The sequence below is a fragment of the Apus apus genome, chromosome 1, assembly GCF_020740795.1.
Source record: "Apus apus isolate bApuApu2 chromosome 1, bApuApu2.pri.cur, whole genome shotgun sequence".
Lineage (NCBI taxonomy): Eukaryota > Metazoa > Chordata > Aves > Apodiformes > Apodidae > Apus > Apus apus.
Window position 1 is genome coordinate 135162251 of NC_067282.1, and position 17190 is coordinate 135179440.

Sequence of the window (17190 nt, forward strand, 5' to 3'; positions counted from 1 at the left end):
TGGTAGGAACCTGATAAACCTCAGATGTGAGGGAGCTGCCAACATGCTCAGCCCTATCAGGAGTGAAGTACTCCAGTGTGTGCACCACGATGGCATTGCACAGGCATCACCATGACCGGGAAGTGGACAAATAGGTGACCTGCTAACCTGCAACTTTCAGTTGCACATCCAGAAGACTAGTTATGTGCCTGCATCCTAAGCTGTTTTGTTTATTGGACCTCAAAGTTCTCCCCAGGCACCAGAGCTGCTCTCGCTGAGGAGATGTGCTGCTACACCTGCGTTCCTGCCAGCTGGTGTTGGGTCCCTCCAGGCTGTGTCCCACATCAGGTGGTCCTATCCAGGTGTATTCACTGGCTGTTAGGTTTGAGACTGTTGAGATTGAAGCAATTATTCACCTCTGTGTAAAAAACCTAACTTAAGTGCCTACCTGCAGGGGAGGCTGCACAGCTGAACATGCCAAACAAAGAAGCAAAGGAGACACCAAACGCCTGCCCCGTTTATGGGGCTGCTTCCTCAGCTGGATTTTGAGGTTCTCCAATCTCTGTGTTATGGGCAGCCTGCACATCCATCTGGAAGCTGAAATCTCCAGCAATGAAGCAGGGCAGCATCAAAAGACTGAGTCAACACATTCCAAAAGATCAAGTAGTGAGGCTAAAGGAAATTAAGTATCAGAAGTGGGGACTAGAGCCTAGAAACGTCAAAATGCAGGAAGACTTTGGTGAGTGCTGGGGCCAGCAATGCAAGTGCAAAGCTGGAGAGTCCTTGAGCATCTGAGTTAAGTGCTGTTTGCTGCCAGATCAAACTGATAACCAGTCTCTGCTGAGCAGCTCAGGAGTTACAAACTGACCATCTCCTCCACAAGAGATGCCTAGAATGGAGTGTCCTAAAGTAGAGTAGCTCTTGCTTCACTGTAAAACATTCTGATAAAAAAAAATCTATCAGCCATTAGGATTTCTACTTCACCTTAGTATCATGTGCATCAATCCTCTGTAAAACCACTGACACATCTCTTACAACACCATGTTACTGCAAAGGAGAATCAAAGAGTGTGAGTGCTCAGGCTGAGAAGACCTGCAAGGCTCACAGTCCCCACACACCAATACGTAATTGTCAGTATATGCGTGATTGCATTATTTAAGAATACAAATATATAAAGAGTATTTCCACCAAGAGGCCATATTTTTATTTATTTAGAAAACAAGTAAGTTGAATTCTGCTGGAATCCCTCCATACAATGGATGCTCCAGGAGTTGACAGTGCATGGATTTCTTGGAAGTGCCACATTCAGAGCAAATTAACATGGCCTTAAAAGCCAGCTTCACAACAACTCTCTCACAAACACCAGATATTGGCTGTGAAACAGAACTTGAGACATGAGGCATCGCGTGACATCAGGCAGCACGTTTCTGTTTATTTGCCTTTCTTCAAGAACTCTAACTCACCATTAGGCAAAGGAGTGCATACAAGATGTACAAGAAAAAGATTAAAAGAGACTTCTTTATCACTTTATTCTGTGGCATAAAGGCCCACAGCCTCCAGGTTTTTTTGGCTTTTTATAAAATGTTTTTTTTTTTTACTCTGGCTGAAGTGTTACAGTTCAGAGGACAACCTGAACCTGCCATCTACAGGAATCTCTTGACAAAATTAAAAGTGAACACTGCTATTTGCTAGGCTGTTTTACTGAATGAACACTGCCAGCTGCACTAATAGCATTTTACCAGCCACTTGTCAGCTTGTGAATCCCTAAGTTTGTAAAGGCAATAGGCAATCCAGCTGCAGAGTGACAGGGAGAAGTTGCTGGAGCTTCTTTCCCCTCACAGCAGATTCCTGCCTGCTGTAAACTTGTGTACTTCAGTACAGTTGTGATGACCTACAACAGAGGCTCTGCCCTAGACACATCTGGTTTGCCTGCAGTCGGTCTGACTCAACACATTAGTAACTTTCATATATAATATTAAAACCCAAGGTTTGTCTCCCAATGTCCTTCACATGATGCTCTGTCTGTTCACGTCCACATTGTATGCTGATGAATTGGAACAGCCTCGGCCAAAATCAATAAAAATGCCTTCAGAATCAGAGTCAATTGACTCCAAAATCTGATCCACTATGTTCTCAGGGCTGGAAGAGGGAACTGGAATCAAGGAAGGGTCCCTGTCCAGCTCAAAAGACCTATGGGAGTCGTTAATTGAGTGGAAGAGTCCTTTCTGTTGCTCAACCGTGCTGAGTTTGCTAGAGCACTGTACTGACCCAGGGCTGGGCCTCTCCAGGTCTCCCGACAGTGAGCTTTTCGTGGCGGTCATAGAGCTCTTGGAACCGCTGTCCATGATGGTGGTGAGGTTGGAGTACCCCTGTAGCTCCAGGCAGGAGGTCATTTCTGAAACAGAGTGCCTTCGGATGCCTGTTCCATTGGCAGCCATACCCTCGGTTTCATACTCGGCTACTGGCGTCAGCAGTGGATTGTTGTAGCTTTTTGAGCGCACCACAGGGTTCTTGGCAAGGATGTCACCCGATTTTGAACGCCTGAAGAACCGCTTCTCTGCAAATAGAGAACAATCCAGAGTTTTATCTACAGAGCCTCCTACTTTTGTGGTACTAATAATTCAAAATGTTCACAAGAAAAGTCAAGGGCTGAATATTCACGAGCTTTTCTTGAATGACAAGAACTTTTTTTAAAGAATACATTTTGCTGGTTTTATAGATCCACGGGATTCAGATTTCCTAGATTTCTTTAGCATATTGAAGACCCCAAACACATCTTTACAAATAATAACTGAGATGCCCTTATACAACTTCAACAGCTAGAGTAAAATAGTAAATATCGTGGGAGACCTGATATAAAATTGCAAATATTTTCTTTAGACAGAAAACAGAAAGTGCAATTCTGTTCTTGTTCAGGCTATAAAGGTCACTGCAGATTTCTAGTAGCTGAAGTGTAAATTTCCCACCCATCCTGGGAAAATCAGGCCTCTTCAATTTTGAGGCACAAGGATTAAGAGAAGCAGCCTTACTAATAATTCTGGAAGAAAACCTTATAATTAAAGTATCACTCAGAGACAACACAAACATAAAGCACCAAGAGTGTTCGAAAATGTTAACTGGAGTGCAGTGTTCACAGCAACTTTTCTGGGGAACAGACTTGCACTGATCCAGCAGGGATCCAAAGAACACTGCAGTTAACCAAGTGGGCTCTTTCCAAAGAATGAGCAGCAGGTGGCAGCAAATGAGCAGAGATCTGCCACTAGTGCTCTCCAGCAGCAGCTAGACCAAAATGATCATCGTGTAAACCTTTTGCAGACTATTGCTCTGAATCACTGGGGGGGGAGTTAAAAAACAAAACAAAATAAGTGGCTTGAATAATAGGTCTCACTTTTGAAGCTTTCTCCCTGCTACTCGCACTTTGCCATCTCCATGAAACATAAGAAGTCATCATCCAGCTCTAACCAGCGCTCATCAGGCCACACTTGGAGAGTTGCTTTCAGTTCTGGTCCCCACTATACAAAAAAGGTGTGCACAGGCTGGAGAAGGTCCAGAGAAGGGCCACAAAGATGACCAAAGGACTGGGCAGCCTGCTGTATGAGGGAAGGCTGAGAGAGCTGGGCTTGCTCGGCCTGGAGGAAAGGAGGCTGAGGGGAAACCTTGCTGCCATGTTCCAGTGCCGAAAGGGTGGCTACCCAGGAGAGGGACACTCCCTTTTTACAAGGTGCCACATGAGAAACACAAGGGGGGACGGGTGCAAGTTACTCCTGGGGAGATCCCAACTGGGCAGCAGACGAAAAGTTTTCCCTCTGAGAACAGCCGGACACTGGAATCATCTCCCCAGGGAAGTGGTGGGTTGGTGGTTCCCCAAGACTGTACACTTTTAAGACTCAGCTTGACAGTGACCTGTCTCTTCTAAACTGTGTTCCTACCTAGACAGGCTGGAACTAGACAGATGACCTTAAGGTCCCTTCCAACCTGGCATTCTATGATCAAATTATGTGCTTACCAGGACATAAATCATACTAGCAAAATACCTGCACAGAAGTAGATGTATTAGCTTAAAAGCAGCAGAGACTTAAGCACTCAGCTCTCTTGGATCCAGGTTTGTTGGCTACAGTAACTGCTACTCAGGGGTACAGCCGCAGACCACAGCAAGGGGAAGTACTGAGTCCACCAAAACCTTCCTGTTGTCTGCAGTCATATAATATAACACTTATTTTCTAACGACCCACTTCACTGGAGTTCTATTCTCTTTAGGTGCATTTTTTCTGTCCTGACATACAGAAACTTGTATTCAAAAACCATCACTTTGGGGCTCCATTTAAATGCCTGTGGCCTTTTAATGGCAAGCAATGAATACCAAGTAGCAATCCTGAACCATTTTCCATAAATAACAGGCTTCTGCTTATTCAGATAAAACTGTTTTGTTCCTTAAACACCTACTGCAATAAAACCATTTTTCCATTTGGTTTCCAGGGAAAATAAACTACCTTATTGACTATTTCTGACAAGCAAACAGATTAAATTGACTGTATAGAAAACATGCAATTGACTTTATTTTCCCTATCAATTTTATCTATTCAAGGAGGCCATCAGAGTATTTACATTAAAATGCTCAGGTACTACTGCACTGCCTTTTTAACTTACACCGGTAGTATCCCCCTTGCATTTTCAAAAGATTTAATTATTACATGGGATATTCAAAAGACCTTAATCTCAGCCTAATCATGCCTTTATGGAAGTCACTGAATGCTTCAGAGCTCAAGGAATCATAGACACTATGCTGGAAGGGAATTAAGAAGGTCACACAGTCAGCCTCTGCCACCAGGCAGGACCACCTTTACCTACCTTGCTCCCTGTGTATGCCTACGTATGTGACATGTATATATGTGAAGACTTAACAGACTCCAGAGACAGTTTAAGCGACATTATAGAGATTTTCCCTAACTTGTAATCTTAATTTCCCTTGCTGTGTGCACTCCACTATATTTTTCTAATCTCCAGCTGGATGGAGAACAGCTCAGTACCTTCCATTCTGCAGAAAACTTTTACATGTTTGAAGGCTTATTGCTTACTCTTCTCTAGGACAAATTCCTACTCTCTTTCCTGCTTGAAACAGCTTTGTATCACCTTTGAGCACTAATGAATGGACACAACTCAGCACTCTTGAAATGGCTTCTTGCTTCTTCCTCTCAATGGCCATAAAGCATCCCATGTTAAAGCTCTCTCATTAAAGGGAAGAATGGAAATGCTAAACATGCTCTAGATTCACAGAATGATTAATGAGCACTGTTATGATGATCTGTTTTCATCTTCTACCACTGGCAAGCTTCACTGTGACTCTGCACACTGTGAAGAGCATGGCCTTAGAAAAGGAGCCTGACTGTGTTGTGTTAGTAGCAGCAGCCTCCTCTCATGTGGGCTCCAGCCCTGTGCGGACCAAGGTTTTGATTTTTGGACCAAGTCCTCTGTGCCATGTCACATCGAGCCTCTGTTATCCTTACCCAAGATACAGGACGAGTGCGTGAAGGGTCCATCACTGGAATAGAGACCGTATGTGCCCAAGTAAGGAGAAACCACTTTCTGGATCAGGGACTCCAGTTTCAAATAATCTTCAGTCACACCTTTCGACTCGTGAACCCCCTAAAAGAGAGAAAATACCTGAGATGAGCACTGTCCTCTCCAACCACAAGCCTTCCTTGCTCACTGGGAAAAGCAGAGAGGTAGCAAGCATTTTCACTGAGTTATATATAGGAAAGGTGCATCCAGATTTGGTGTGTTACTCAGAACCTGTTCGTTACTACAACTGATTCCTCTTCCTGTAAAGCTGAGAGATGCGAGTCAAACCAGAGAGACTCACCATGCAGGCACTGCACAAATGCTCAGAAAGAGGCAGTAGCTACTTCCAGCATACTTAAATCCAGAAAGGTACATCCCACTTAGTGCAAAGGCAGTTAGGGAGGATGCAGTCTGTGAAGGTGAATTAAAAACACCCCTGGACTTTGTTACTGCAATCTTACACTGACTTCCTGAACACATTATTGCCGAGTGCTGCACCAGCAGCTGGTACCACAGGGTGTCACTGCCATCTAAGCAATGCCAACATGGTTAAGAAAAAGGTGAAACAGATTCAGAAATATTTTGTCCAGGATATTTTCAACAACAAATATTTATAGTGAAGACGTTTGCACCTCTTTCCTCACCCCCCCACTGGCACCTACCATCATCCAGACAGAAGTCATGTTATAAGATTTACCCACAGGAAAAATCTGTTGCTCTTAGCTGTTAACTCTGCACTTCCACCCACAAATACGTGTACAAGGCTGCAGAGGTGGCAGAAAAATCCCATGGAGCTGTACTCTCCCTTCCACTTGCAGCTGCAGCATGTGTTCCTGTGTTGTCTGAGCAGACACTGTATACTAGTGTAGGATTCCCCTTGCAACCCAAATTAAATTCACAATTACTAAATTGTTGTTCACAATCACTAAATTACTAAATTGTGTTGCTATGTGGCCGTATGTTTGACGTAACTTCTTGCAGAATTAAGATCCTAAATGTCATACTCAGCAAGTAGTTTGAATTTAGCAGAATTCCAGATTTCTTATTCATGTCCCTGAATTATTGTAAAAAAGAACATGTTGGGATGAAAGCCTCCAGAGAGCAATATGCAGATCAAATGAGTAAAACTGCAACATTTCCTTTGGCATGTGAAAGGATCCTGATGTTTAGGATGTTTTGGCTGCCCAGTATGATTCACCAGCCAGTGTTTGTGAGTGACTGTCAGCCTGTGACGTGTTTGTCAATGGCTTACATCACCCCTGGGTGCGGGGCCTTACTTTAGTTTATGAATGGAAAATAAATTATGGCCAACAGAGGGTGGAGAGAATTTGGATTCCAGTTCAGTAGGTTTTAAATAATGTATAGCAATCTTTGGAGAGATGCAATGTCTTGTCAAACTTTTGGAGAGTCACAAATATGAGCAGAGGAGTATACGCAGTGAATCTGAAAGCTTGCAAACACCTAAGTAACAGTAGAATGGACTCATACCTAGTCAACCAGTTTAAACCAGACAAAAATAACATGCGAATGGTTCAGAAGACTTAGTGAACGTGCATGTACTATTTCCAAGTCATTGCTGACTTCTATCAGAGGAAATGTTTCAAGAAACAAGAGGAAGGCTCTCAATTCTTATCATGTTGAGATCTGCTCTGGGGTTTCCCTTCCTGTCTTGCTGGGATTTAGCCAAGACTTTTTCAGCCCCTGGAAGGACAATATGCCTTACCTTCCACCTTACTACGTATTTACAACTGCATCGAGCTCATAACCCACTGGCACTGTTCCAGGTTTCCACTCCAATTACCTCCAGACCTGGTCTCCTAAACGTGATATATAATACTAGTGGCAAAAGCCAGTGACATTTAGCCATGCTCACGCTCAGACTTTGTGTTAACGCTGTATTTACTTTTCTGCCATTTAAGTATTTTTGATACTTGTGAAAGAGGGTAGCTAAATATCAATTGTGGAGAATGAAACCCAGTGACTTACTAGTACCACGCTGCCTACAGAATCACTCTTATTGCTGGCAGAACTGCAACACTGTACAAGTGATAAGTGCTGTTGCTTTATAGCATCTTAACACAATCTGATTTCCTATTGGCCTTACATGCCCGAAAAGTTATTTTGGTTTCCTTCTTGGTTTGAGTTATCTGTTCTGCTATGCACTCCTCCTTCCTTGATGAACACCTCAAAAGCCTGAGCTGTATTCTGTGTTGACTGCTGCTCTGGCAGGGATATAAGGGGTTTCCAGCAGCTCTGTTCAGGTAGGGTAGGCTCCTGGGGTGAGTTGAGAGGATGGAGACTTGACCCCCAAGCTCCAGATGCTGTGACACCCCTCCATCACAGGGCTGGGGAGCAGCTGTGCTGGGGCACAGATTTGTATCATCCCCACCACTGCTGCCCTGTGGCTGCTGTGCCTGGAGAGCCTGTTGGCTCACTGTTCCTGAGAAACACCCTCTACTCTCAAAATTCTAATTCCCTACCGACTTCTATCAGCTGCTTCTTCAGTCTTGCCCTCAAGTTTCACTCCTGCTCTCCAGTGCTAATCTCACTTTTCACTTCAGCCTCCTTTAGTTCCCACCTTTGATGTGAAGAGACCTTTACAGCATAAAACCACCCAGTATTAACACAGCCAGTCATGAGCCTTATTCTTCAGCTCTGTGATCAACTGTGGGATGCTTTTCAAAACATACTGAAAAGTCATAAAACTTCTGGCATCCGCTGGAGCCATGGTGACTTCTCTTCTGCTCTGCAACTTGGCAAAAATGTGCCGTATCCACCTGTGATATCCTTCCTGCATTGGCCATTGTTCCAGACTTTCCTGCAGGCACTGCATGGGACAGTTCCCTTAAATCACTTTCTTGGTCTGCAGCTTCTGTGAGAACATGAGTGTAAGAGGCTGCAGACCACGTCCTGAACATGTAAAAGACTGTTTTTCCTGAGTTTCTTTCTGCTGTGTCATTCAATGACAAACATCCTCCAGGCCTCTATTTAACCAAATACAAGTCCATCCCAGTATTCAGCAAGGACAATCTCAGCTTCCTAAACCTAAGCTTTCCATATGAGCAGAACACCACCTTCACTTACTTACAAATTACCCCAGCCCAAGTGGCCCAAAGGAGTGTCTGCAAGTCCAGAGCAAGCTGGGTCCACCTGGCCGCAGCCCCTGCCCAGGGGCAGAGTGGCACAATGCTGCTGTCACTGTGTGCTGCTCACAAAGCCAAATGTCCCTGACCCAGAGCCAACTGGTCCTTGCTGCAGCTGTGTCAATATGACACAGCTGGGAAGCATCCCGACCCAAGTTGGGGCTGTAGGCTGTCAAAGGTTGGGTCATGGGATGCGAGGCAACCCCTGCTTCTCTTCATGAGCTTTTAAGATCACGTCCCAGGAAGAAGGGAGCTGCAGCTTCATTCATGAGCCCACAACAGGTTAGCTGAGACATACCAAAGGTAGGAACAGGGGCAGAGGTGCACACAATCCTATCGAGAAAGTGGGACTCTCCAATTCTGCAATTCCTTCAGTTTTGCTTCTTTAGTGAACCCTGGGTGTGGCTGGTGCTGAGTTTGGTGCTGCTGAAGGGCAGCCAGAGGTGAGCTTGCTCTGGCACCAGCACCTCTGAGACAGCCGGGAGCAGGGTGTGGGGAACAGCAAGCCCACAGCAACAGGGGCTGCAGCAGCCAACAGATACCACAGCCCTGGGGGAGGAGCTAGAGTCCCAGCTCCTACTGCGTCGCTGCTATTAGTATACAGAAGATGGGTGACAGGAGGGGTCTGAAATGGTGACTGAGCTGCCAATTCTTGTTACTACAGCAGTGTGCAAACCTCAAACTGTAATTTGGCACTGTAATTTGGGTCTGAGGGGCGTGAGGGGCCCCCTTCAAGGGGAAGGATGGACACCTCCTAAAGCAGACAAGCTTTAGCAGGCCAGGGAAAGCTTCTGTTTTGCTTTAGTTGCCAGCCCCATGAGTGCATTTAAACTCTTCTCTCCACTAGATGTTTCTGCTCCAACCATTATGTCACATGTGAAATCACCTCTTTGTATGACACCAAATTCAGTGGGAAAGCACTTCTGTTGGAAGTTTAGGATGGAGCAAAGTATGATTCTAAAGGCTTTTTTATCTGTATGTAAATACAGATAGATAGATATACCTGTATAGACATATATACATCTATCTACATGGATATCTATATATATTTAAAGATGTATGTAAGTCCTTTTCCAATGTTCTAAGTGATTATGCTAATAAAGGCAAAATCAGCGTTAGAGCAAAGCTATGTTGGGATTGTTATCTGTGTCACAATAGTTTCTGAAAAACTGATAGCAGGACTTAAAAGTCACCATCAAAAGAACAAAAAAATTTTTTTCCTATTATTTTGGCTGCTCAGGGTTCTTCTTGCACTTACTGCTTGATGCCTAACTAGACTGGTATGTCACTATATAGCTATAAAACAAAAGTCATATCTAGAGGCTGGCTGCTTACCTTTTAGGAAACGGTATCGTAATTTGGAGGAAAAAAGAAAACTTGGAGCATTAACAGTAAAACAGAGACTCCACCACAGAGACTTCAACGCAATATTTGCTCTGCAGACATGTAAAAACTTACTTTAAGAGATGACAGTGACCTTTAATGAACCCAATTTCATTTTAGCAGGAGAGTTTCATGCTTCTCTGCAATTTTGAGATGTATCTATTAAATTCCTTTCAAAGGAATTTCAAAAGAGCTATTTATTTATTTATCAACTGAGGGCCAAAATAGCTCAATATCGAACAGCTGCAAGTACCTTAGTACTTCTGTAGCAGTGTAGCTGCTGGATAAAATCCTCATCTTTCTCACACTGTTCTGAAATGCAACTTGAGTCACCTCATTCTCTTTGGAAGGATTATAATGTAATGTTATTACAAGAGTCTGCCCTACTCTCAAGGCATGGATAATAGTGATGTGAGTCCTGAATATGTGAATACCATTGCAAATGGAAAAGGTCTATATTCAGCATCAAGAACAGAGACGTATTCCTGCATATAACACCGTATCCAAGTCCCTTACTTCATTAACCTGTAGTTAAATAATTTAGAATCAGAGAATTGTATATAGTTGTTCAAAAGCACTAAAAGGACCCTATCCACTATTATTTTTGATATGTAGATCTGTAAGCACTCCTAGAAGGGACATATACCCTAAAGACTACAGGCTATTGAGGTAGCTACTTTATGAAGTTACTTGCCCTGCCTGCCCCCCACTGCTGCACTCCAGTAAGTTGCTGGAACAAAACATTCCTTGTGCTTGGGAACAAAACCCTGTGAGTCAAAACCATAAGCTATTCCAAGGAGAATAGATGCATCAAACTGCTCAGGTTTCCATCCCTGTTAATTCCATAAGTCAACCACAAACTCCTACTGAGTTTTTAAAGGGCACAAGGGCTTCTTATGAAAGCACAGAGGAAAGAATAAACTCGTCTTTCAGCACTGTGAATAAGCAGATACGTTGACTCTATGAGAATAATAGCTGGGGGGTTTGTAACCCCAGGTTAAGGGCCACAGCCTCCTTTTTCAATATACAGGACTTCTCTAAGCCTCAAAGTGGTCCTAAAGTGAAGGCCACTCCCAGCAAGCATTTAATGACTTGAAGAGTCCCCCTCAAACACAACCTTAAAACCTGCCTGAGGCTAAGGTTTATTACTTTAACCTTTTGCATGCTGTACAACAAAGATGGATTACTCTGAAAATTTTTAATGAATGTATACTTTAACAAAAAATACTCTTGAGCCATTATCAACATTGTATCTAAGCACAGGCTACTTGACTTGTAAAACTGCCGGAAAGCTAAACTCCATTTTGGTAACATTTGCCACAATCTTTCTTAAAAAAAAAAAAAAGTATAAAATATCCTTTATTTATTTTACCATGGCAATGAAATAACCACAATCACAACTCTCTATTTTTGTACCCTGTTATATCAATTTGTAATACCCTGCTCTTCTCTGCACAGGCAGTGAACAGTGACAGCAGCACGCAGGCAGGCACACCTGCCCCAGATCCCACTCAGTGTAAGATGCAATCTTGCCTGCAGCCTCTGTCCCTCTGCAACTGGGACTGGTCACTGCTGCATGCTCCCCAAGGCTCTGGCTCCATCTTTTTATTTATCACCATAACTGAAATCCTTTAATTTTTGGTAAAAAAAAAAAAAAAAAAAAGGTCACTGAAAATGTAACTGGATAGTATCAGCAGTTCCAAACAAAAGCTCTGAAATTACTATAGACCTGGCTGCACCAAGCCCAGCCCACTGGGGAGGCCTTCAGGTCTTCTGGGCAAAGGAGCCCAGAAATTTATCATCCGCCTCCCACCACTTTTCTCCTGGTTTTGGCTACTTCACTTCCTCGGGCTCTGGTAAAAAGATCAGACATAAAGCAATCCCCAAAGACAGTCACAGCCATGAAAACCTCTTTAGGCTGCTGATGGGCTGGTGTGTCTCATTAGACAGTCCAGGCAACCTAGGACACAAGAGTTTTTAGGCTTCCCATGCCCCTGTGAGCATGGGTTGTGAAAGCCTGGCACATGGCAGAAAGGGAGTAGTTCTTGTGTATTGTCTGCTGCTTATACCTCTTGTTTCTCACCCCAAAACCTGGATATGAAGCTGCACATCTCCTTTTTACCTATATTAGGGAGCAAAGATGTGGCAAAACCTCACTATTTTGGCAGCAAAAATGAGTGGTAAATTCCTTTTGTTAAAATCCTGCCCAGAGGGGACTAATAACAAAATACAGTCCTAGTAGCAGACTGCTCCTGGGCCATGCAGCAGGCTGCATCAGTTTCTGCCCCATCACTCCACGAATTAACAGCCCACTCACAAATGCTTGCTAAGCACAGCCATAAGAACAAAGATGAAATTTTCTTCTCAAGTGCTCACTCCGGGCTGGAAGAGCAGCCAGCAGCAGAAGAATAGTATATTCACCACTTCATCCAACTGTCTTGAAATCTAGGGAATTGGTGGGCTACACTGACTGAAAAAATTGCTTACCCTAGAAATCCTGCAAAGCCTCACTCTCTTGATGGCAGGTGAGGCACCAGCCCAGAGAACTGATCTCATAAATCACAATAGCTGGAGATAAAAGAGCTACAGCTAAAGCTGTCAAGTCCTCTGGCTATCAGGCATACCTGAAGGGGTTGTGTCTCATGCATGGCTAGAGGCTAGAAATAAACCTAGCTGCTGGCTGTTCTTTTTGCTACCTGCTTCTCCTGGCTGCTTTTCATTGATGCTTGGCTCACATTATTCCACCTCAGTGTCTTAGCTGAATCTCCATGTGGCCAGCACTCTCTAATGCCTGGTTTCTTTTGTCTTAACCCTTTGCTTCATCCCTTTGACATGTGCTGTTTCACATTAGCCCACATCCATTCTCAGCTCCCTTTTCAGGCCCTGGGCAAGCCTCCTGCCATCCGCAGAGCTCCTCTGCTGTATGAGCCTCCCTGTATTAAACTTTACCACAGGTTGCTCCAGTTCTGGCTGGAGAACTGCACGTTGCCCCAGGTAACTCCTCACTCAGCTGTGTCTGAAAACAATCAAAAGCCACTGTTAAACACCAAACTGCTTTTAACTGATCAGCAGTAACTTAGAATCGTAGAATCATTCAGGTTGGAAAAGACTGTAAGATCATCCAGTCATACCTTAGTGTTTTGCTGAGTACTTATAAAAGGTCCTTTTACAGTTCTACAGTTCTGACTACTAGCACCCACCACTGGTAACACCCAAAAATGGTTTCACTTACTTGCTTTTCACTTCCCACTTTAGCACCGAGTATTATAGGATCATTTACCTAATACATTATCCATGAAAAGATTATCTCCACTAAGAGTACCCTAGCAACTGGACATAACGGTGGGCTCTACTTCAGCCCCACCTGCAACTACAAATGTGCCAATGTATACACGGGTCATTGATTAAATGATGTAGCATTCAACTTTAGCCTTCACGTTTCAGCTGATCAGGTTAACATGAGTAAACACTGGTATAGAAGACTGTCTCCTATTTCATCCGGCACACTGCTGGACAGCTTTTAAATGAAAAAGAAAATAAAATAGAATAAAATAAAAAATGTCTAAAATCTGTCATGAGGTCAGGGTTGGCAAAGTAAGCAGGCCAAGGCCAGCACCCTGCCAGAAGTGGACACAGCACCAAGGGAGACAGAGCACATCTTGGTTCCTGACGCAGGAGCAGTTCTACCACAGCAGAACCCAAGCAGAAACAGCTGCAAGTCAGATTCTGGGTTACTGACTTCAGAACTCATGAAAAGAAAGAAGCAGAAGCCAGACTTCTGGATGATTTAATGAAGCCATTTCAGCAATCATTACTCTTGGTAACTTGATGGCTCAGAAGAGCAAAGTCCTCTGCCCACAAGACAGGAAGCAGCTCATGGCCAAGAAACACACACTGAACCTCAGCCTGCTGGGTGTCCTCAGCCCAGGTCTGCCGGGGCATCCTTAATGGCTGGCCTCTACTCTGGTCTACCAAAGAAATCAACAACCTACTGGGGAAGCAGTCCTGACCTGGTACTACATGAAACAAAACATGCTGCAGGAAGCATTTACAGTATTGAGTCCAAAGGCAAAGTGAGGTCCTGGCCTCATGTACTGCCCTGTGCTAACCACACAGGAAAACAGCTAAGAAACATTAAATATTTTCTGCTTAAAACCAGCAGATTTCTTGGAGGACAGAAAAAGCATTAAGAAATGCATTTCTTCAACTGGCAACAACTCAGATCAATATGACTGAAAGTAACACACATGCAGTGGTGATGATCTGACAAATACTGGATAATAATAGTTGTCCAACTACTCCCAGAAAAAACTGAAATTAAAAGTCACAAGACATACTGCAAGGCAGACACAGAATAATATCTATAGTGAAAACACATATTACTCAGCCAATGCTGCTGGTGCAGAATTGATAAGGGTGTGCAGCCTGCAGTGCACAACCTGGTCACCACATAAACAGCGAGTTCTGCTTCTTAACTTAGTTCAAGAGATAGCAGCAGCCTTGCTTGAAAGAGATTCGGAAACCAGTGCCCTTACAAGTCATGACTACTTCTTATCCCATTTTGGTGCGCGTAACACCTTTCACTGCATCATATCTAACCTTCTAAAACTTGAGCAACACAGAGCAACCTGGACTCAGAGCTGCCATGAAATCACTGCAAGGAGGAACTAGGGACAAACAGGCCAGCAGTCCCTGCTATGCACAGCATGTGCCCCAAGGTATGCTATGGGTCACATTCTGGATTAGGTCTGCATTCCTCCAACTTCCTTTGAATAGACACATGCACATACTTAGTATCATCTACTATCTACTCATCCAATTTGTACTGATCTTGCAGTGCTCACACACAGCCCCATGGCAGTGAAGTTATGTTACAGTTTTATGTGGTTGAAAAGCTTGAGAAGCCTCAGGAGTAGTCCCCAAGTGTGCAAAATTTTTTTCTCTAATGCAGGCACTTTTGTTGACCAAGCCCACCCAGCTTCATGCTTTCGAGGAGACCACAGTGGCTCTTGAAGCACAAACTGTTGCCCAAGCAACTGAGGCTGTCCTCCTGTGTACAGCTCTTTTGAGCTGCTGCTCTTAATACAATGCAGAGCATCATCATGGGAGTCTCCTGGACAAATTTAGTCCATCTTCAGATAATGTGCACAACTCTCTACTGAAAAACTCAAAGATCTCACTATTCTACCCCCTGCAGAAACTTCCTGGGCTTCAACACAAAATCAGAAAGCCCAAGTAGGTGGAGATAGCGGGCTCTTCATCCCTAAACTGGTTAATTTGCTTCCTGCAGAATGAATCTCCCAGTATTACACACGTGGAATTTGTGGAGCAGCATATGGCTTTCATTTACACGTGGAGTAAATGCAAACCCATGAGTAAACAAATGGAAATATCAGATGTGATGCAGGATTCTTCTCATCTTTTGCAATCTTAACACCTAGGATAACACAGCGTGTCGCATCAGCCATGCAGTGTGAGATCAAAAGTTAACTAAATTAAGCATTTTCTTGCTAACTGTGACAGCATGAGAAGAGCACAGCAAAAAAAAAAAAAAGGAAATGAGGCACACTCAGTGTAGGTTTTTTTTAGAATATGTTGGTGCTTCTGGCAAATAGGGATGTAAAAAGTTGCCACATGGGACTCTGTAGTTGCCCTTAAGCATAAACAATCTGTGCTAGAAATTATTTAACCAAGAAGATGAAGATGGTCAATAATTGATAGGATAACTAGTTTCCAGAAATAAAGAACCAGCCAAACCACTGAGTCCTCTGAACAGAGAAGATGGATTTCATTTCACTAAATGCTTTCCTTGTGTAGTTGCAGCTTTCCTATTTTGGAGGTGAGTGAGTGCAATGCTGAATCCTTCTGCTGTCTGACAGAGAAGGACAGGAGTGTTGGCAGCAATTATTCAGCTTAACTCTGAATGGTAATTGCAGTTAAGTGGAACTGTGCTGAGGGACATCAGCTGGCAGTCCAGCCCAAGCCAGAAAGGGTGAAAACAGGATGAAAACAGATCAGGCATGGAGAGAGTCAGGAATTTTTCCACTTAAACTGATGAAATCCTGATGTTCACAGAATCATAGAACGACTGAGATTGGAAGGGACTTCTGGAGTCATCTGGTCCAACACTCCTGCTCAAGCAGAGTCACCTCAAGCTAGCTGCCCAGAAACATGTCTACACTGCTTTTAAATGTCTCCAAGGAGGGAGATTCTACCACCTCTTTGGGCAACCTGTCCCAGTACTCAGTCACCCTCACAGTAAGACAGTTTCCTTATGCTCAGATGGACCCTCCTGCATTTCAGTTTGTGCCTGTTGCTTCTGCTCCTGCCACTGAGTACCAATGAGAAAAAGCTTAGCTTCATCTTCTTTACATTCTCCCTTCAGGTTTTTATAAATACTGGAAACACGTCCCTGAGCCTTGTCTTCTCAAGGCAAAATAGTCCAAGCTCTTCAGCCTTTCCTCATATGAGAGATGCTCCTGCTCCCTTTATTAACTTCTTGGTCCTTTGTTGAACTCTCTCCAGGATGTCTATGTTTCTCTCACACTGAGGACTGGACACATCACTCCAGTGCCAAGTAGAGGGGAAAGATCACCTCCCTCGACCTGCTGACAATACCTTGTCTAGTGCAGCTTAGGATACCATTAGGTTTTTTTGCAGCAAGGGCATGCTGCTGGTTCAGCATTTCTGTAAGACTCTCCATCTGAGAACTTAAAAATCCCATAAAAACGTTAAAAGTTTGGGAGCTCACTCGGAGGTACTACAGGATCAATTTATCCATTCTGAAGAGACACTTGGGTAAAAAGAAATGCCCTGCATCAAGCAAACAGGTCAAGGACTGGGAGTTCAATCTTCCAGCTTCTAGTCCGCTTGCCTGTGTTTGCCAGGACAGAAAATTTCAGGTACTTCCTCCTGGGTTTCCCTGATGATTCATGCCACTTACATCCCAAGCAGACAACTCAGACATTGTTTTAGCCTTTAGGGAACAGACTCATAACACGATCCAATCTGCCTCAAGCACAGACTAAATTTTGCTTTGTCCAAGCCTGTATTGACTAAGCTGCACCTGATTCACTTAACCTATGTGTGCCCTTTTCCCTGTGGGAGTTTCTCTGCAGCAATCCAA

The 17190-nt window shown here is 43.8% G+C and overlaps 1 protein-coding gene across 4 annotated transcripts in view; it reads right to left on the bottom strand.

Moving 5' to 3' along the window:
• Window positions 1-1386: 1386 nt before the first annotated feature.
• Window positions 1387-17190, bottom strand: part of PRR5 (proline rich 5) — a 92069-nt gene continuing 76265 nt past the window's right edge. For all 4 annotated transcript variants that reach the window (XM_051636128.1, XM_051636137.1, XM_051636119.1 and 1 more), the window contains 2 exons: window positions 5484-5622; window positions 1387-2536 (listed from right to left, as the gene is read on the bottom strand). In XM_051636128.1, coding sequence (XP_051492088.1) covers window positions 1986-2536; window positions 5484-5622 — 690 coding nt within the window. In that variant the 3' untranslated portion in view covers window positions 1387-1985. The remainder of the gene's footprint in view (window positions 2537-5483; window positions 5623-17190) is intronic.